This window comes from Drosophila subpulchrella, chromosome 2R (assembly GCF_014743375.2).
Source record: "Drosophila subpulchrella strain 33 F10 #4 breed RU33 chromosome 2R, RU_Dsub_v1.1 Primary Assembly, whole genome shotgun sequence".
Classification (NCBI taxonomy): domain Eukaryota; kingdom Metazoa; phylum Arthropoda; class Insecta; order Diptera; family Drosophilidae; genus Drosophila; species Drosophila subpulchrella.
In genome coordinates this window covers 2596549-2616822 of record NC_050611.1, presented here as the reverse complement: position 1 = coordinate 2616822, position 20274 = coordinate 2596549, and the positions used below count along the sequence as shown (strand labels likewise).

Genomic DNA, 20274 nt, shown 5'->3' with positions numbered 1-20274 from the left:
TATCTATAGGAAACCATTTCTAGAAGTCCACTCTTTCTCGTTTTTAATCGTACATTTGATTTTAAAACGGTTTCTGAACCATTAAAATTTCTATTTTTGTAGGATGTGACAGAATACTCTTCAAGATTAGATCTGAGTTTGGTGGGAAAGGATTTTTGTGTCACCCTTATAAGAATTTGTTAGCTAACAATGTAATTATTTAATTTTTATACATCTTATTATTGTCCCTTACGTTTTTCATTCTTGAGGTATTTAAGTTAAAATGCAAAACTGCATTGGTATTTATAGAATATCCAACACAGTGCATCGAAGCGACTCAACCACCATTTGGAGTTCCTCAGGACTAGCTGGCGTTTGGATATTATAGCGACTTAAGTTCATTTAAATTTCAGTTATACATATTTACTCATCAGTTTTCAAGTACAAAATATAAACCACTTTCTTAAAACAGTGATTACCAAACTGTAGACGCAACAAGGCAGGAAGCTAACTTCGGCAAGCCGAAGCTTATATACCCTTGCAGGTCGTTCTTATGGGAGTGTTGTGTGTATAGAGCTTACGATTTTTAGAAACTAAAAAATTATTACAGAAATTTAGGATGATATTCCATTTCAATTTACGAAATATAATGGTTTCTGTATTATTATGACATAAATTTTTCGATTCATTCTGTGCAGCTGCATGACAGTAGTTTAATTTTTATAAAATTGAATTCATAATTCTTAATTATTAAAAATAGGAGAATATGATCAAAAATAACAAAGCTATAATTATTTTCTTAGGGCAGCTATATGAAATAGTCAACCGATTTATAAAATTTTATTCGAAATTCTTAAATATTAAAAGAATGATTTCCCAAGAGTAGAAGTTAATTTCAAAAAAAATTATTTTTTTGATCATCCTATGGAAATATCCAATAGGATATATGTATAATGTACATAGTTGTATGGTCTGGCTTTTTTCGACTTATATGGGTTTCCGACATTTTATAGCATATTTCACGATAACTTTTTTCAAAAACTTTGTTTAAAGTTTTAACTTAAAGACTAAACTTATTTTTTTTCTGTGAAATGCTTTATTTAAAACAGATATTTAAATGATAAATTTAAACATATTTTCTTTATGTAAGTTCTCTGTTAGGGAGTTTGGCGCCAAGCTATCGATTGCCAAAGTTAAAGCTCGGCTTTATTTCTCACATTGATGCACAAGCCGGAAATAATCACTTCTTTAAAAAATTATTATAATAACCAATTTAAGTAGATCAGATAGGTTAGTACTATGCTGCTATGGCCTATCATTTATTCTAAAAAATTTGTTTATTATTTACGTTCTATACATTATATAAAAACTATCTTATTTGTTCCGATACATTTCGAACTTCAAAGATAGCTTTTCTTACCCGCTCAAACCCGTTTTTACTGAGTACTTGGCAACTCTGCGTCGAGCTTTCGCCCCCTCTCTTCGAAAATGTTTTGTAGCATTCTCTCTTTGAAACTCAACGAGTGAGGTTGGTTTTGTTTCGTTCGCGGATGGAAAAGTAAAATTGCGGCGGCAACATTTATTGTTCTAGTGCCCATCAAAAAAGCAGAACCAAAGAAAAAAACAAAAGAACGAAGCGAAAGCAAAGTCGTTAAGTGTGTGTGCGCGTGTGTGTGGATGTGTGTGGGAAATTTGGCAACAAATCGCAAAAATATTTGTTGTGCCAACAGCAAAATATTTAAAAAGCATTGCAGAAATACAATTTAACATATAAACTGCGCGAGTGTGTGCGAGTGTGTGTGCTTGATCTACAGAAAACAATTTATTGAAATGCCGAATTTTAATCGAGATTAAACGGCACCAAAAAAGTGCGTTCTTCATTGATGCTGCAAACAGCTGATTGCCTGGCTCTCTGCGATTCGATGCTCTTCTGCGGTTCTAATTGTTGTTGTGGCTGGGGAAATTTAAATGTTGGCCAAGTTTGACTAGAAAACCACTAAATATAATGTGTGGCCCAGTAACGTGGCAGTGAAAACTAGAAAATCTAAATTCTGATGGCACAGTGTAGAGCGCATAATGTCACCCTAAAATCTGCATAACTTTAATGTTTTGATTCCTTATCGAAAACGCGGGGATTGGAACAACAGAGAAACAATACGAAAACTTTTAAAACCAAGCGGAAGCAACCTACGACATTGGAATTAGTTTTGAATACATCCGAACTTGAATAACTCGATTGTATTTTTCTTAACTTGAGTGGCTTTCAAGTTTCAGTTTGATTTTCTGTAACTTAAGTGGATTCATTCAATTTTTTTTTTTAAGTTACCGGTTTTTTATATTTTTCTATAAAATATCTAAATTGTTAGTAAACTCAAGGATATTCCAAAATGTTTTCTTTATTTTTTGTGAAGTTTGCTTTCAAGTATTCAGTTTATTTGTTCTGTAACTTAAGTGGCTTCATTCAATTTATATTTAAGTCAACGGATTTCAATATTTCTCTATATATTATCAAAATTGTTTAAAAACTCAAGGAAATTTCAAAATGATTTATTTATTTTTTGTGATGTTCGCCTGTATTCAACAATAGATCCATTGTATCTCCCCTTTTAGTTAATTTTACGGAAGTTTGTAAAATTCTTCACACGTCTACTCGCATTGCCTCGCTTCCCTCCTTCTCTCCTTTACCGCCATCTTCGCAACGAACAGAGTGACAAAAACACAAGAAGAGAAGAACAATAACAAACGAAAGAATTTCATCATCATCGCAATAAAACCACGACTATCTTCTGTCTCGCTTCAGCGAGCCAGATAAATAATATTCAAATATTAAGAAATTAAATACGAAACGGCGTTATTTTTGAAACGAGAATAATCGGCAGTGTTTTGGTAATTTTTTTGTCATTAAATCGAAATTTGCGGGAATAATAATTGTTAACGTGACCTTAAAAACTCGGTCAACCGTGTGAGTAGAGAATGTAAAAATTCAGAGAAAATACAATTTGTTTACTATGTGTGCCAAGCTTTTCCGCGCGTCACCACCCCCTTCCCATCCCACTCCCTTATTGATTTGCATTTCGCACAGAGAAATTGTTGGCCCCAAATTTCTGGCTCTGGAATTTATTGAAACTCTTTTTTGGCCACCTAACTCACGTGCCCAACAAACAACACGCACATGAATACCCAAAAATATCCCAAGGTTTATATATGCTTCTTGTCACTAATCAATCACGGGGCATTTTCTTTTTACATTTTCCCTAACACCTGAAAACTAAGTACATTTCGGCCGAAAAGTTGCAAAAACAGGGCTACGAAAATAACACGGGCAAATTGTGGTTACGGTTGTGAATTCTCACTAAATAATGCAATACATTTTTATTTCCACGAACCACAAAAACTACCACACTCATCCTGCGGATTAAACAACGATATTTATATCCCCGAATTGCGTTGTATGAAACGGTAAGTGAAACAACCACTTCCCCTGAAAACCTCTTTATTTTCCCCACATCCTTTACCGAGCTTAGGGTTTGCTCAATTTTGGGCTTGGTTCTTAATTTGGGTGTGTTTCTAATGGGCCTATGAAGACGTTACCGCGATCCTCAGCGCGATAGAGGGAAAAATAGCGTGCTTTGCATCGCCAACCCTCGGTTCTAGTTTCGTATCTCTCTCCGTCTTTTAAAGCCACCCCGAAATGTGGAAACTGTGTCACAGGCTGTTGACGACGCGAAAGCTAGGAAAACTAGGCAAAGAAAACCAGTACACCGGAAAAATATTCTAAACGCCTTTATAAAGAAGATTTTTTATTATTATTATATATTATAGAAGAGAATTGTAGATTTTTGTATAAACGATATATATTATAATCCAAAAAAATAACACAAGCGGTATAAAGTATACTTTCCCTATCAAGACATTTAAATAATTTTTTTTTTAGTGCAAATTTATAATAACATAATATAATATAATATATAATATAGCAAACCCCTAACTTTAAATGATTTCGAGACATTTACCATACCATTTTTTGTTTATGACTGCCTGCATTTTTCAACCCCCCATTGCCACCACTCTCATTTTTTACTCTGCCTCTAAAATATGCTCTCTTATAGCGCATCCTTTGCCGGTCAAAGCTTTTCCACCGGAAATAAGCTTCCATGAAAAAGGGAAAATATGATTCGTGTAAACAAACAATGTGTTGTGTTTTTACGATTCTTGTGAGATTTGTTTCGCACACAGAACGTTGACAAATCAATGCGGGGCTCTAAATTATTTAGGGTTGTCCTGGCAACCCTGGCCCTTAAACGAGTCCTCGTGCGTGGTCAAAACAATTGGCCCGGGGTTCAAATACCTTTCAGCCAAACGATGGTAAACGGAGGCCGACCAAGCTGACCGCCGAGCCTACTTGCAGGCCAATCCGTGAGATAAGGAGTGCAAGCCCAGGGAAAAATCAATAAGCAGGGCGCAGGAACTTTTCTTGGACGGGATGCGTAACGGTTTCGGCTGCCTAGACCCCGTTTTCATAGAGCGCAAATCGATGGATTCTCGGGACCAGTTTCAATCGATAAACGAGTTTTTGAACAGGGCAGAGTCGAAAGGTTCCGAACTGTCCGACACGTTGTCTGTCTCAGAGAGTTGTGTAAAATTGGTATTAAAAATTTACTGCCTTTCCCCCGTTGTTTTCAGGTGAACTTTGTCCCGCACACAAGTAAAACACGCAACTGCCCCTTTCCCTTTTGACCTCTGACGTGGTCTCAGTTGCGTGTTGTCGAAACTTGGGATCAACCTGCGTATGCTTAATGACATTAGCTGCAAATCTAGCATACGCCCAGTCTGCGCTCGTTTGTTATTTCCTTTCGCATTTCCAAAAATAGCCCAACCTTGACACTTGGAAATGGCAAGCAAGACGAAGTTCAGTCGTTGATATCGGAGCTATAAGGCGATAGATTAATCGGGCTAAATTCAATTGCAATTTCATTTGAGACTCTCCATGCATGAAAGACTGATTAGAGCTCTCTGGCCGGCAACAGTGCACTTAAATAAATGGGTGTAGCCCCTTAATAACCGGTATCCGTAATATCAATCTATGAAGCTAAAAAAATGTATGTTTTATCCGGTATCCGAAACGAAGGTTAGTTTTAATATTCGTTTCAAGATCAGCTAAATTGCAAGGCCTTAAAAGTCTTAGTCCCAACCATTTAAAAATATTCAAGTACTTGAAATAAATGATACTGCTAATCAGGCTGCTGTAATCATGAAGTGGAATCCCTATTTATGAATTATTATTTTTTTGTATGCGCCACAAATCTGAACCACCGCCTTATCAATTTGAATAAAACATATAGCAAAGAGTACTCACTGAAATGACATCATGTTTGAGTATTTGGAACTGTTGGCGGTGTCGTCATTTGACATTTTTTATTGACCCATTAAGGGAGGAAGATAGCCTGTTGCTGTTTTATTCTTAGTTTATATGGCCAGGTGCCAAGATCCATATCGAGTGATAATACTCATTCATTAATAGCAATTAAATGCGATAAATGCAAAGACTGTGATAAGATAAGGTGACTCAAGTGTGAGTTCCCTGGCTCACCCACTTTTCGAATAGAATCATATTTTTTGGCGACCTTCAAGCCTGCGGTTTGTTGATTTTTTGCGATCGTCGGCTTACGATCGTATTGAATCAGCTTGGATTGGATTACCCAATCACTATTTTTAGCTCTGGCGTGGTAACGGAAATCATTTTCAATATTTATTCGCATTTGAATGTGATTAGCAATGCGCACTTTGCGTGCATCTCAAAGTGTTTGCACATGGAATACCTGGCCGAGAGTACTTAGACCTTAAAAAGAGTCATAGAGAATGCCGGAAAGGTGACGCAATTTCTCGAGGGTTTCTTTTCAAGGGGCGGGGGCATTCAACCCGCAACCTCTGACCGCTTTGGAGGTGGCAATTAAAACGGAAGTACTGGCAACCTGTTGCCGTTGCCCAAGCTCATTAAATTCGAGCTTGGGAAGCAGGCCGGCCCAAGCCAGTTGGCCAATAGTTTGCATGAGCCGCACAGTTTGGCATTAATTAGCCGGGCCCAGCGGCTCTTCTGGGAATATAAACTATTACCACATGAATTCTGCAGAACTTTCAAGGTACACGGTGGAAAATGCATTTAGTTGGAATTAAAAGCTTAAACAAGACATAATTAGGTATTTGTTGTGACACTAAAATCTCTAGTAATAACAGAGAAATGAATTACTGCAGAGCAAATTAAAACTTGAAAGTTTAAGTGTATTTCACTCTTGGAGGATTGAGTTACTGTGATGATAATTTAAAACATAAATCAAACCATAGAGCTAAATAAATCCTGAAAGTATGCTGATTAAGTTTTTGGTATTAAGTTTCTTGTACCTTTGGAAAATTGTGCTACTGTGATGATAATTTAAAACATAAAATAAACTTAAGTTTCTAAATTTAGTATTTTCGAAAAATAATCTTGATTAAAATAAAATTGTTAAAAAGTTTTTTCTGTGTTTCTGTAAAGTTGAAAATTACATTTTTTAAAAAGTTGTTAGTTCCGTCACTATATTTATATAATCTGTGATAAAAAATCCCTCTTATTAGGCTACATCATATATGAAAATATATTTAATTAAACTTGGCTTCGGTGAGTTTTTTTCAAACAATGTCTAAAATAAAGATATTAATCTTTATGAGTGGCTTTGTGTACCATCTGCTTTGCCAATTATAAAGTAATTTATATTATGATGTGCCATAGAGGAGTTTTCCCGAAGATGTGGACACTTTCCCACACGCCCGTTAGATCGCGGATCTCTGTCAATCAGGGGCGATGGGAACATGTGTAGTGGGGCTGCTGCCCCCCAATAGAGGCGTGGCAGAAGGCATTTTCCCCATCAGATCGTATGCTTGCCAATGGTTAAAAATACCCGCGAGTACTTGTTGCTCTCGTAATCGCCCTCTCACTCGCACCGCCCTCCCCCCATTTTCACGCCCCTCCGCTCGCCCTTTGTGCCCACATAATGGCGAGGGGTCAATAGACGAGCCAGTGGCTGAGAATGCTCGAAAAGTGTTTTGTACTTGCTTGAATTGGAGAGTGGAAAAGCAGAAAAGGCAAGTGGAAAATCAGTGGCGCAGAAAGCCGAAGAATGTAGCGGTTGCAGAGAAAGAAAAGACTGTGATTCCTGGCTAATCATTTTAATGAGCCACATACTTGTTTCTTCTTTCATTTTTATAGAATAGAAAAATCACTAAGATCGTTTGAGTAAAAATAATAATTTACAATGCCTTATCAGCTCAAAAACAATATATTTATTTTTTCCAGTGCCCAAATGGCGTGCGTGCAGATAGAAAAAAGGAAAAATAACACAGCTACAATTGATATTAAACAGATTATGCCAGCATAATAGCTCTTTTGTTATTGTTTTTGTAGCGCCGAAAACGCTTTTCGCATTTTCGTATTTTCGCGAAAATTCAGCAATGAATGGACGAGGGCACGAACCGCACAATGTTTAAGTATTAACTGCAACAAGTGCCAAGGGGAACGAAACGAAAACATTTTCTATTTTCCCCCGGTCGTTTTGTTGAATGCCAATTCTCTCGAATAGTTTCTAATAAATCTGTGTAATACAACCAGCAGAAGCGGGAAGAAACAAACAACGAGAGGTCTAAAAATAAAAGCAGAACAAACACATTATAAACAATGAGATGAAGTCGTAAAAAGTGTGGCTCCTCCACGGCAGACAGCCTTACGTCATTTCTTTTCTTTCTCCGTCGCGACCCCAAAAACTATGACGTCAATGCCAATAGGGGCCAATAGATGACAGAAGAATGGAATAGTTGGAGTCACGAATGAATATGGAAAACAAGTGTTCACATCTCATCTCTGACACGAGCTACAGGCGCCGGCGCAGTGTCTTCCGCTCGAAAACGTACTGTCGGATACAGATACTTTGGCATCTGAGAATTTCTCTCGCCTCGGAGAGCGCAGATCCCATAAGATACCATCCGATTCGATCCGATTCGAATGCGAGCAGTCCATTTCAGTTGAGTTCTGTTTCAGTTCGGTTCGGTTTAGTTCCGTTTTCTAAGATTTCGATTTTTATTTCAGTTATTTATTTATACCAAAAATATATTTAAACTAATATAAACAAGTTAAGCTTCAAATACAAACCGAATATACATTTCCCAAACTTCCTCTGGACTGTGTGCTTTTGTGAGTGGAAAGATTTTTCAAACTTTTCATATTTTCCCAAAGAAAATTGTACAAGTTCTTTAAATAGAACGCGATGAGGATTGGGAGCTAGAGGGGGATTTAGATCTTTCATGGCTGCCCCGATACACAAATTCCTCTCATCTTAACCCATCTCTGGGAGATGCTCTCGCTGGGACGATGATGAGAAACACCCACTAAAAGACTCTATTCCCGCAGAACGACAACGATGATGACGACGATCTGTGGGATTAACTCGCCCTGGAACTGAACGATGGATCTAGCAGATCAAATCGATGACTATATCTGTTCGTTCGAGGGACTTGGTGACTTAACAATGGACTCCCTGGCCATCTTCATTTTCCTGTGGGCCGTTCTGGCCCTCTTCTCCGTGTGGCTGATCAAACTGCTGTACAACAAGTATCTCAACAAGGACAAGTCGTCCAGTGCGGCCAACAGTCGTCAGACGAGCGTGGCCCCCACATCCGGATCGCCCTCATCCGTTGCCGGCAAGACGGAGAAGCGCCTCTCGGAGCCGCGAGATCTGCTGGCCACCAAGAGTAAGGTGGAGGATTTGTCCAAGCCCCTGACCGGCGGATCCGGAGGTCGAGGACGCTCGTCCGCTTCGCCCTTGAACTCCGCTGGTGCAGCTGCCGGCGGTCCACGTCGCCGGGTGGTGCGCCAGAGCTCCACTGGACCAGAGAACCGCAAGAAGCGCTATGTCCCACCGCCATCGAATGTCGTGGGTCCAGAAACGGTGAGTAAACACATACATAAGTATCCAAATATAGCTCAGTTTGTTAGTAAAGTGGGACACGGGGATTATAGGTCAGGATGTCTAATCCTATATTTGCTATTTGAAAACAAGGAAGAACGCTATAGTCGAGTACCTCGACTATCAGATACCCGTTACTCAGCTAAAGGGACCAAAGGAAAATGGAGATATGCAAGCAGCAAATGCGCCACCTACCGGCGGTAGACAGATTTAAGCGTTGTGGGCGTTGGAGTGGGCGTGGCAAAGTTTTTTTTAAATCAATCGATAGGTATTGACGAGACCAATACATTTAAGTTAAAATTTTTTATCTAGCACGAAAATTGTGGGCGCCACAGGCTTGGGCGGTTTGTGGGCGTTAGAGTGGGCGTGGCAAACTTTTTTTTAAATCAATCGATAGGTATTGACGAGACCAATACATTTCAGTTTAAATTTTTTATCTACCATGAAAATTGTGGGCGCCACAGACTTGGGCGGTTTGTGGGCGTTGGAGTGGGCGTGGCATATTCGCGTAATAAACTTGCGCTGCGCTCAAGCCTACGGAATCTAAATCTGAAATCTCGTTTCTCTATCTTTGATATTTTCCGAGATATCCGCGTTCATATTTACGATTTTTTGAAGTTTGTGGGCGGTTTGTGGGCGTTAAAGTGGGCGTGGCAAACTTTTTTTTAGGTCAGTCGGTAGGTATTGATGAGAACAATACATTTCAGTTAAAATTTTTGTTCTAGCATCAAAACTGTAGGAGCCACAGTTTTGGGCGGTTTGTGGGCGTTAGAGTGGGCGTGGCACTCTTTTGAAACAAACTTGCGCTGCGCAGGAATCTCAGGAATCTGCATGCCTAATCCCAGTATTGTAGCTCTTATAGTTTCCAAGATCTCAGCGTTCATACGGACAGACGGACAGACGGACAGACGGACAGACGGACAGACGGACAGACGGACAGACGGACAGACGGACAGACGGACATGGCTAGATCGACTCGGCTAGTGATCCTGATCAAGAATATATATACTTTGTGGGGTCGGAAACGCTTCCTTCTGCCTGTTACATACTTTCCGACGAATCTAGTATACCCTTTTACTCTACGAGTAACGGGTATAAATATTACATATTATCGTTTTAACCATAAATTCGTCTCTAAAAAACACTTTTCTTAGTATATTTATGACAACTATAAATATTTGATCCTATAATAGTTAGCTTATTACTATTATGATGCCTTACTTTTTAAATTTAAATACATATAAAGCTTTAAGATCAATAAAGTTTTTTGTTACCTTTATCCATTTTAATAATATTTGCATAAACCTTATATATAAAAAGAATGTTGTATGTACTGGGATAAAGCGTATTCTTTTTTTTCCACCACTTAAACTAATAAAACAAAATATTTTACTTTATCTGCCTCTTAAGAAAAAATAAATATTATTATGTTTATGTTGTTACATTTAAACTGATCTGCATAAAAATCTGTACTTTGAATTCTTCCTAATAAACCTAATCTTTCAGAGCTCCGTCACCTGGACCAGCCAAGTGTTCCGCTGGCTTTATAGCGACCTGGTCATCGTCAACGAGCTGCTCATGTCCTGGGTGATTGCCATCAACGACACGCTGCGAAAGTCCGTGGAGGAGGTGAGTCTCATTCGGAGGATGGTCAAATGACATCAGACAGCTCGCAGCTTTGACATCATTCACGGCCCGGGCTCTGATGTCATGGCTGAGCCCGACTTGGTCTTTATTGGCCGGGCATTAACCTTTGTTCTTGGCCCGCCACGACATTCAACTTGAAATCGATGTTCAGCTGCTTGGGTTCCAGCTCTTTCCCCTTCTCCAGCGAACTGGGAACTCGCTCAGCCGTAACTGATGTTGAAACGCGTTTTGTTTTCAGTTTTCTATACCCTGTAGTCGATAATTCGGAGAGTTTATTTGTGGGTTTATGAGAGATTACCTTAAACATATGCAGACAAATTTTTGTAGATAAGAGCTAATACCTTTTTTATTTTATCATATCTTTACGCTTAATAATAAGCTCTGAGTAATTATCTTGCATCGTATATTATTTACTTGGGGTATTTAGTTGACTTATATATATACAATCTAGTTTTCTTTAATGCAATGTTTGTGTGAAGAAAGTTGATAGTTTTTGTTGAACTTACAGGTTACTCCTTACTCTCCACAGATTTTTGATAGCACTACAGATTGTTTTGATTTTATAAAGAGGGTATTCAACAACTGATATACCGAATTTAAGCCTCGCTTGTTTTCCTCTGATTTACTTTTTTATCGCCTTTTACGTGATCGGAGCCAGTCGTAGGCCAAGGTCGGAATTTAGTCGTTAGTCATTATCCCGACTCTGAATTATAGCCCCAAAAAACGCACGCTGCTGAATTACGTAATGCGCGAATAATATATCCAGAGTTGGAAAGGAGCCCAGCTGTTCGGCTTTGGGCAACAAGTTGTTTTTTGTTAAGATATTATCAATATATTCGTTCTCTTTCGCAGCATGGAGTGGCCGTTGAAGTGGTTCGAGTACTCCCCGACAGTCCTGCCCCCGGCTTGAATAATATATTTTGTAATTGCGATGAGAACAATCCCGCTGATATGGTGAGAACTCAAAAGGTTGTCAGTTGGAACTTTATTAACTTGAAAACCCAATTTTACAGCTCATCACCTTTGACTGCGATGCCATGCCGGTGCTGCAGGTGAAGACTTTCCGCCAGAAGGCAGGCAAGGTGGAGACCTCCCACTATAAGGTCACCGTGTCTAGGTTCCGAGCCCGCATGGCCATTCCCATGAACTACAACACCCTCAAGGGGGAGATGCGAGTCGAGGGCTATCCGGATGTGAGTAACTGATTTAACGCAAAATATAAAAGCATACTAACCTACAAATGGGAAACTTTTTAAAAACAAAAGATATTTAACAAATCATTTATCAATTATAATTTACTTTTTTAATGTTTAAAAAAAAATTTCAATTATTTTTCAAAGAATGGTCTGATCAGATTTTCCATATTTTTTAAACACTTTTTCAATTTGAATGAACATAAACTTTTTCTATTTTACCAGGTTTCTTAGTTTTAGAAACTTCTAAATATATCCTATGTTTTTTAGCAAAAATATGCGGATCAAGATAACAAAAATGACCAATGCGGGTTCTTATATTTGGTTCCTCTATAAAAGCACATTTTTAAATTTTTCGAGAGTTTATCTGACGCATAATGAACCGTAATGAACATAATAGTAATTTCCAAGAATTGTTTTAAATACTTTAAATTGCAAATAGTTGAGTAATTCAAAATCTTATGCTTATATCAATATTTTACTTTTATATTTCACATTCATCTCTGGAACAGAATTTAAATGGGCTTTCATAGCACCATTATTTTAACCGGAAATATAAACCGATAATAGCCAACCCATTCTTCTATTGTATAGGTTCGCATCGCGATGAACAGCGTGGGTGCCATCAAGGCGATGGACCAGGACGAGCAGCAGCTGCAGACGGTGATCAGCGACATCCTGACGACGGCCCTGCGCGACACCGTCTACCCGGTGGACTTCTCCATCTACTCCACCTGCCCGCGGGCCGAGGTGGAGCCCCTGGACCTGCCCGTAATCTATCCCGTTCACTATGACTCGCTGGCGGTGAGCGACGGGAGCAGTGAGAAGATGCCGGCTCCTGCATCCATGGCTGTGTTTTGTTTCTTGTTCTCCGTATTCCTGTGTCCTCGTACACTCGTCATCGCACACAGAACTCGATTCGAGACTCTCTGTACAGTGTTTTCACCCAAAAAACAAACAGACACTTCTCATTGCTCTCGCCCACCTCTGTGTTTATGGAATTCGCCTTTTCTCCAACTCTCAGTTCAGAATTCTACATCGCATTTCCCGTGTCTCCGTTGAGAATTCGTATTGTTTCCCCCTATGATCTTCGAAAGTAAAAAGAACTCTCTTTTGCGCTCTCTCTTTTCAGGGAAACCAATACTTTCAATATTATTACAATTTCTAGTGTCTATCACGCATTAGTTCCTGATTAAAGGCGAATTTCATAAGCCCCAAAACCCGACTTTTGTTCACTCTCAGACCTCAGACCCTATTCCCCTGATCTGTTCTTTCTATTCTGTGTCTCTCGCTGCACTCACTCATTGCATGTTGTCCTCCTACATCCCACACAGCACAACATGGAGCACCACCTGGGCGGCGTGGGACTGAGGGACTCGCAGCACATGGTTTCCGGACGGCGACTGCTCGTGAAGATCGTCAAGGGCGAGGGAATAAGGGAAGCCCAGAATCCCTATGTGGTCATCGAAATGGACGAGCCGGCCCAGAAGAACCAGACGGGCACTCAGCGCGGAACCAAACCCTTCTGGGATGAGCACTTCCTCTTGTAAGTTATACACAGGGTCTGTGATCTTTACTTTACATGCCAATCATTTTATGTTTTAGTTAGATTTAGTGTAAAACGTTGATAAGCATTACATATCTGTATTTAAAGAAATAATTATGAGTATTTCTAGTGTTAGTGGATTAGGCAAGGCACCATAGGGTTTTACAAAAAAAATAATTCAATGATATGCATAAACTCTTTAGTTGGAAATATTTAAACAGACCTTAGTGTTCCTTTCAGTTATATTACTCCAAGTCTAAATCAATCGTGCTGCAAGATATGATATTGAAATATCTGCGATTTGTCGATTTTTCTTTGAACAGAATCTAATGATTTTCTCTTCTATTTCTTCCCATAGTGAACTCTCCCCTCAATCAGCCGAGATCCTGTTCGAGGTGTATGACCATCCGGTGATTGCCTCCGATCCGCCCAAGTTCCTGGGTCTCGGCCTGGTTGGAATCGATGAGCTGGCCGTGGGACCGGCTTCCACTCAGCTGCTGCAGTTGCAGCCACGACCCTATGAAACGCAGCCCGTTTCGGGAGCTATCACCGTGGACTTTGTGTTCATCGAGGGTGCCGAAATCCCAGTGGGAGTGCGTCCCCAGCGGCTGAAGGAGGCACTGCGTCTTAGCACGCCGGCCATTAACGAACACATCCGGAATGGAGCGGATCTGGCGGATGCAGCCGTACGAGCCCTGCAGGATGGAGCGCTCTCGGGCGGAAGTGGTGGACAGCCCAGCAAGAGCACGTTGATCATCCACAGCGTTCAGCGAGTGAGTGTTTTGCGGAGGAACACGGCACGGTTGTTTGGAGGAACATATGTATGTTAGATCAGTATAAAGGTGCAGCAGAAATCTCTTCCAATCAAATCTTCAGAGATTTTTGTTACACCCTTCAATCCTTTTCAGAAACAACAACCGTGCCATTCAATGTCCTTAGAGGTTTCATACATTTCGTATCCTCTTTTTCCCGTTCTATTGTTTTATAATTTCGTTTCGTTTCTCTCTGCCTTTATTTCATTCCATTCCCGTCTCTGATCCCGCCCAGAACTCGAGCAGCCCGAATGCATTTAAGGTAATCTCCCGGACCTGGTCATAATTTCTTCAATCGTTCTTTTGAGTTATCTGAGTTACTGCGTCTCTAATCCCGCCCTCATGATGGTTAAGAAGTCATGTAGGCTAACTAGTATTTAAGCCAAGCTAATATCCAAATGTTTCTTGTTCTGTTTGCTCTGCCTAACCCCCCAAATGCGCTTCCTTAACCAAATCCTCGAACCGATCAGGTCGAGGTGAACAAAGAGGGCCAAATCGAGGTGACCGAGACGGCGACAGAACTGGATCAGGCAGTGGCCCAGGCCTTCGAGCGGGCAGCCAACGAGGCCAAGAGTGAGCTCGAGTTGGAGCAGGCCAAGGAGGAGAAGGTCAGCCAGTTGGGCGAGGCCCTCAACGATTCAGGTAACGGCACCGTCAACGAGGAAAGCACCGCCGAGGTAAGTACACTGAGTTCAAGGAGTTCACCGGCATGGCATGTAGTTTGATTTAGGAGCTGGCTTGGAACCCCGGTTAATGTGTCCCGAATATTTCTTGCAGCTTGGCCAACCCAATGCAGCATCATCGCCCAATGGCAGTGGCTACCACAACAACTACAGCCTCAACGGCAATGGCAACACCAATGGAGCCGGATCGGGCGGATACAACAGCCTGCCCCGGAACGGAGGAGCCCAGCAGCTGGCCCAGCACTCCGGATTGATCGAGGGCCACGATGTGGTCGACGATCGCGGGCGCAGCAAAAAACGTAATTTCTTTGGCACCCTGAAGAAGCGGCTCAGCCGCTCCAAGACACGCACCCTCTCGGCCGATCAGCCCAATAATAACAGTCATAAGTCACTATCAGCCACCAACTCGAATACCGCAACAGCCACCGGATTCCCTCGAACAGCCACCGGAACCCTCAATGGTGATTCTTCCCGTTCATTATCTGTCGATCGTGCCACTCTGTCCAAAAGCAATTCACTTGGTAATTACCACCCAACCACAATCCTCCGCCAGTGTCCACGTTTTAACTATTTGAGCCCGGCTTAACGCACATATTTTGGACTACTCCTGCATTCCGCTAATAACTCTGCGACGGGACATTCATCACATTTGATATCTCATTCGAGATCACGGCATTTTACTCGTTTATCGCCACTTTTAATTGCTACCTGCACCTCTTATTTTATCTGTTTTATTAATATTTTTAACAATTAATTAACCTTGATTAACATATGGGAAATTGCAATCAATAGGATTGTTGAAACAATCTAAATGTTAATCTCCAAGTATTATCCGATTTATTTGACAAGTGCATTTACTTTATTTTTGTTAGCTTAATTGATAAAAAAAAGGCTATTTATTTATTTAAATACTTTTGGCTATAATAAGGTATTAAAATTATTATTTTGCATACATCACATTTCATAAATAACTTTAATATTAAGTGTAAATTGCTTTTCTCCCCTTACATTTACGTTTTATAAGTGTTGTCGTATTCAAAGCTTGATCTTTACTATATGGTAATACTATCTGTATCTGTAACTATATCTGGTGTCTGTTTTATCTTCTCTCCCCTCACACTATTCCCATCAAATGCTAACTGAACTGTGATCCACAACACGAATCTGTATGTATTCCATGGTTCCTACACACGCACACCAAACACTTATTCCAACCAAAACACAAACACGGTTGAATACTTTGAAATATTTTGTAAATATTTAATTTTTCCTTGGATTTTGGTATTTGAATTTTGGATCTGCCCACCATCGGTTCACAAATGGCCTGTTCATTAATCATTTATTCGACTTGATTTTAATTATTTCTCATACTCTTTCCGTATACTTTTCTTCTGTTTATTTTCATATATGCAAAATATGATTTGATGGGTCTTAACGGGTGCTTGGTTTGTGTGCCACTCTCAACTTGCCATGTAAAAACACACACTAAAAATAAATAAAACGCAGGACCCCGCATGGGCATTGGTCACTCCATCACCGACCACTCACGCCGCTCCTCAATTTCAGAATCCTCGGCCATCTCAGGCTTTTCCTCGGCCAGCAATAAGACCTATGTGCACGAGGCCTCCACCCTGGTGCTGGAGACCATCGAGAATGGCGTGAAGCGGTGAGTTTCGATACTGTATCTAAATAGTTTAGATCTTATGACACCTATTTGTTTGATTCCCATCAGCCACTTTATTGTGCCTTTGGCCATCGCCCAGAGGCCGCGCTGGCGTCGCAAGGGCACCAAGCTGCACATCTACAACGATCACACCTTCATCGCCAAGCATTTGAGCGGGTAAGTTTTCAAGTTAATAGGAAGATTGTAGGTTAGGTCGGGATCTTTTAAGGTTTGTAAGCATTATTGCCGAACAAACTTAATGTCTAAAGAAAGGTTTGACCCCCTCAACTCGTCCTACGTAGGTATTCATAAAAGTTATAGTTGGAATTAAAAAAAATTTTTTTTCGTGTTGCGTTGTTTTTGCTGACTCTAAAAATATATTAAAATCGTTAAACGTATTTAAAAACATGTTCATGTACTTATATCAAATTTGTTTTGGTAATTTAAGTAGTATGATGAGTTGGTTATGTTTTACTAATATTATTTTATAATTTGTTTTGAGCTATAGTACGATATCGTTAAATTATTTTTCATTTTCGAAAATTGGACACAAATGTTAGTCTGTAATGTAGTACACTGTATACAAAAGTATAACTAGTTTATCACTGTGGACGGTAATACACGTGTTGAAGAAGAGTTATTAATATAATGATAGCCTTCATTCCAGATTGGCCCAGATTTATTTTGTTATATTTAAATTAACGTAATTTTAAACTTTTCAGAATTATAAGATAGAATCAGAGCCATAAGTGAAGTTATTTTATTTATTGTTCAAATGTTTAGAAGATGTTGTTCTGTACTTAACAATGTATTGAAAGTCAATAGGGGTTTTCTTTCCTATTGCAAACAAAAATATATTTTAGAATATTAAAAGAATACTTATATATTTTCCCTTGGTTTTCCAGAAGCGGCCTGCAGTGCTCCATTTGCATGAAGTCCATCCCGCGGAGGCCCGGAAAGCAGGGCTACGAGTGCCGCGACTGCCAGCTGATCTGTCACAAGCAGTGTCACATACGGGCGCCCCAAGCATGTCCTAATCCCACGGTGCTCTCCATGGAACTGTAAGTGCCTCCGACCCCGCCAGCTTTGGGTACTCCTTCCCGGTTCTGACTTTTTAGGGAGCTACATACCCAGCCAATACCCAATACTAATTTATTGATTTCGTTTTATTTTTCTCTTTCCACACACACACACAACACACAAAAACGCACGCACACCCACCCGAACACAGAACGTCATTTCCGGTACTCACAGAGAGAGATCTGAACCTAGTTAACTAAACCCTTATTTTGTGTCCAACCCAACTATCTGAATATTTATTCTTTTGTAAAAGCCTTGAGTCCGCCAAATGCAGTTTGATATTTACCAAGAGCAATTTTTGATTTACTCATTCCTCTGAATCGGCGTCAGAAGTGGAAATTATGGCTTTGCTTTCCGGCTTTCGCTAGCATCCGAGATCATTGCACTTTCACCTCGCTTGGCCACGCTGTTTCATTTTCTGTATATTCTTTCCGGGCACTAATTTGAGCTCTTTCTCTCATCGCACCTCTCACCAAATACAAACCAAAACCACCGACCACCCAACCACATGGACACAGGATGGCCAGTGAGGAGTAGATAGCTCCCAGCAACATCTTAGCACCTTTAGCCAGTAAAATACCATTCTCAAATATGCTCCCCAAGCGATGGGCGAGGTCATTCTGACGCCAGATAATTGAAAAGATCATACACAGTCCTCCTTCGATTTGAAATAAATAACTCCAGGGTTCTAGATTCGTTCAGCTGCAGTTTTGAGAGGTTCAAGCGTTTTCCAGTTGACCCCTTGGCAACTGGGAAATCGGGGTAAGCCGCCACCGCATTCGCATGAAGTTCCTTGTTCTGCTCCACTGTGTTGTGTACTAAATTAACACTCTTGTTCGGTTTTGATCGCACTCCGATCGATACTAATGCAATTCCTCTTAAAGGCTCAGTTTATTCGTTGAGATTCGGCCTAATACTGTTTGAAGCTTTTTTTGATATTGTTGTTAATTGTATTTTAGAATCTGAAACAAATCTAATGATTTTCATCTCTTATTTTCACAGAACCAAACTTAATTCGGCTGCGGCAGATCGCAGTATACGGAAGCTGTGAAAGGGGAATTCCCCGGAGAGTCCCATCGGATCCATCCAGCCCTTAACCGAGAAACCTTAATCGAAATAGTACCCTAGTTACATAGATAAGACGGAGGAGCTGTGCAAACTATCTTCTTCTGCTATGGAAATGATCGATAATACTACGTTATTTATTTATACACTCACGCGAACACAACACACATGTGCAATAAGTTCTTTGGATTCGTTTTTAACCCATTTCCCCGTGTCAACGTTCTCGAGCCCATTGATATTTTGTATTTTCTACAAACACGAATAATAATTGTACAAAATAAAATCAAATCAAATCGAGTGCTTTCATTTGTCAATATATTAAGCGACAAAAAGGAAATATTATAAAAGGTATTACAAATTTTATGGAGTTTGAATTCGATTTCTAACAAAACCTAACCACAGGTTATAAGTCTCGTTGGTGCTCCTTACCGATTTTGGAACGACTAGCGGCTCTCCACCGAGAAAACTGTCTTTGTACTTGGCCGATACTGCCACATTGTGCAACCTTGTCGGCATAACAAACGTGAGCTGCTGTTTAGATGGCTCTAGTTCCTTATAATGAATGGGATAGTGGTCATCACAGATCTGTGAACTGTTTTTGGGAGCGGAGCACCAGCTGACCACGTAACCAATAAGACCCTCCTGATCCTGAGGAGCCTGCCAAGAGATGGTAAAGTTGTCTTCGTGATACCGCAACTCCTGCGGCTGATGACTCCTGTCCTGGGTCAAAATGGGCACTTTTAGTTGGGTGCATTCCTTCGAAGGTCCCAGAGAGTTCTGGCTCCAAACAGAAACGATGAACGAACGCGTGGCGTCCCAGTCGTGGAATACGGCGGAGTTGTTGCTCAGAAGGAGGGCACTCTTACTAAAAATATAGTTTGTAATGAACCGAGTGAAAATTGTAAAACATGTTGACTTACCCCGTGTCCGTGGTTACGACATACGAAAAGTTGGGCCCATTAAACTGCAATTCGTCTAGTGGCACCCATAAGACGGAAAGCTGCCTCTTTAGGGGATCGTGAAAAAATCCATTGGGTACAAACTTCGGTGGATGAAACGGAACCGCGGGCGGAGTTGAAAAGGTTAGCGGATAGTAGTCATCCGTCCAAGGCTCAAGACGATCCGTGTAGCTACACGACAGTTTCAAGTCGTATTTCTGGTAGGGGATCGAGGGGATATTAAAGCATAAATCCTCTTCAAGGTTGGAATCGTCGTCGCTTGGCACAAGCCTCTGTCGCTTGATCTTGGGATTATGGGGAAGAAGCTCCATTTGCCAGTCCAAATAGGCGTCATGATTATTCCAGTTCTTAGATTCCCATTCCAAACAACACTTTTTATCCGTTATAGTAAATTTAGGTGGTGGTACATCTCCAGAATCCCTAGTACATGGGATCTGAGCCCCGCAGAAGCTAATAAGCCACGCTAAAAGTACCAATGAATTCGGTTTCCAATTCATGACTGTCGCTTAAAAATGTATTTAAATTTAGTTTTCGTTTCAAAAAAGCTTATCGCAATTTAAGTGAATCAAACTGTAGCTTTACTGTGACTCATTTTTTACTAGAAAACTTTAATGGTGATTGAGCTATCATTAACACAATCTTAAAGAATTTTAA

At 40.3% G+C, this 20274-nt stretch overlaps 2 protein-coding genes across 26 annotated transcripts in view; one reads left to right on the top strand and one right to left on the bottom strand.

Annotated features, from left to right (window-relative positions):
* LOC119549510 (cytokine receptor-like) overlaps nucleotides 1-20260 on the bottom strand; it is a 39414-nt gene extending 19154 nt beyond the window's left edge. The window contains exons 1-2 of the mRNA XM_037857622.1: nucleotides 19582-20260; nucleotides 19091-19526 (exon numbers count right to left, since the gene is read on the bottom strand). Of these exons, the coding sequence (XP_037713550.1) occupies nucleotides 19091-19526; nucleotides 19582-20117 (972 nt within the window). The 5' untranslated portion in view covers nucleotides 20118-20260. The remainder of the gene's footprint in view (nucleotides 1-19090; nucleotides 19527-19581) is intronic.
* LOC119550359 lies at nucleotides 2588-18958 on the top strand. Of its 25 annotated transcripts, XR_005219454.1 has the most exons (17): nucleotides 8030-8200; nucleotides 8417-8954; nucleotides 10479-10601; nucleotides 11472-11573; nucleotides 11633-11812; nucleotides 12407-12616; nucleotides 13147-13358; nucleotides 13717-14131; nucleotides 14406-14432; nucleotides 14641-14847; nucleotides 14948-15374; nucleotides 16360-16519; nucleotides 16586-16693; nucleotides 17422-17577; nucleotides 17748-17760; nucleotides 18115-18358; nucleotides 18599-18958. XR_005219454.1 is itself a non-coding variant. In XM_037858986.1 (15 exons), exons 2-15 carry the CDS (start codon nucleotides 8472-8474, stop codon nucleotides 18645-18647), a joined length of 2766 nt encoding a protein of 921 aa, XP_037714914.1. In that variant the 5' UTR covers nucleotides 8030-8200; nucleotides 8417-8471; the 3' UTR covers nucleotides 18648-18958. The 25 variants fall into 25 exon arrangements, 6 of the variants coding, with proteins under 6 accessions (XP_037714914.1, XP_037714912.1, XP_037714911.1 ...); XR_005219461.1 differs by lacking the exon at nucleotides 8030-8200 and adding an exon at nucleotides 2588-2941 and having other exon boundaries at nucleotides 8485-8954; nucleotides 17748-18358; nucleotides 18599-18949; XR_005219464.1 differs by lacking the exon at nucleotides 17748-17760 and having other exon boundaries at nucleotides 12407-12583; nucleotides 14948-15314.
* Nucleotides 20261-20274: the final 14 nt, after the last annotated feature.

Coding starts and splice junctions, on each gene's coding strand:
- LOC119550359 (XM_037858983.1), top strand. CDS start 8,472: ATGGATCTAGCAGATCAAATCGATGACTATATCTGTTCGTTCGAGGGA. Junction 14,132..14,405: donor TCATCCACAGCGTTCAGCGA/GTGAGTGTTTTG, acceptor GATCCCGCCCAG/AACTCGAGCAGCCCGAATGC. Junction 16,694..17,421: donor ATCGCCAAGCATTTGAGCGG/GTAAGTTTTCAA, acceptor TTGGTTTTCCAG/AAGCGGCCTGCAGTGCTCCA.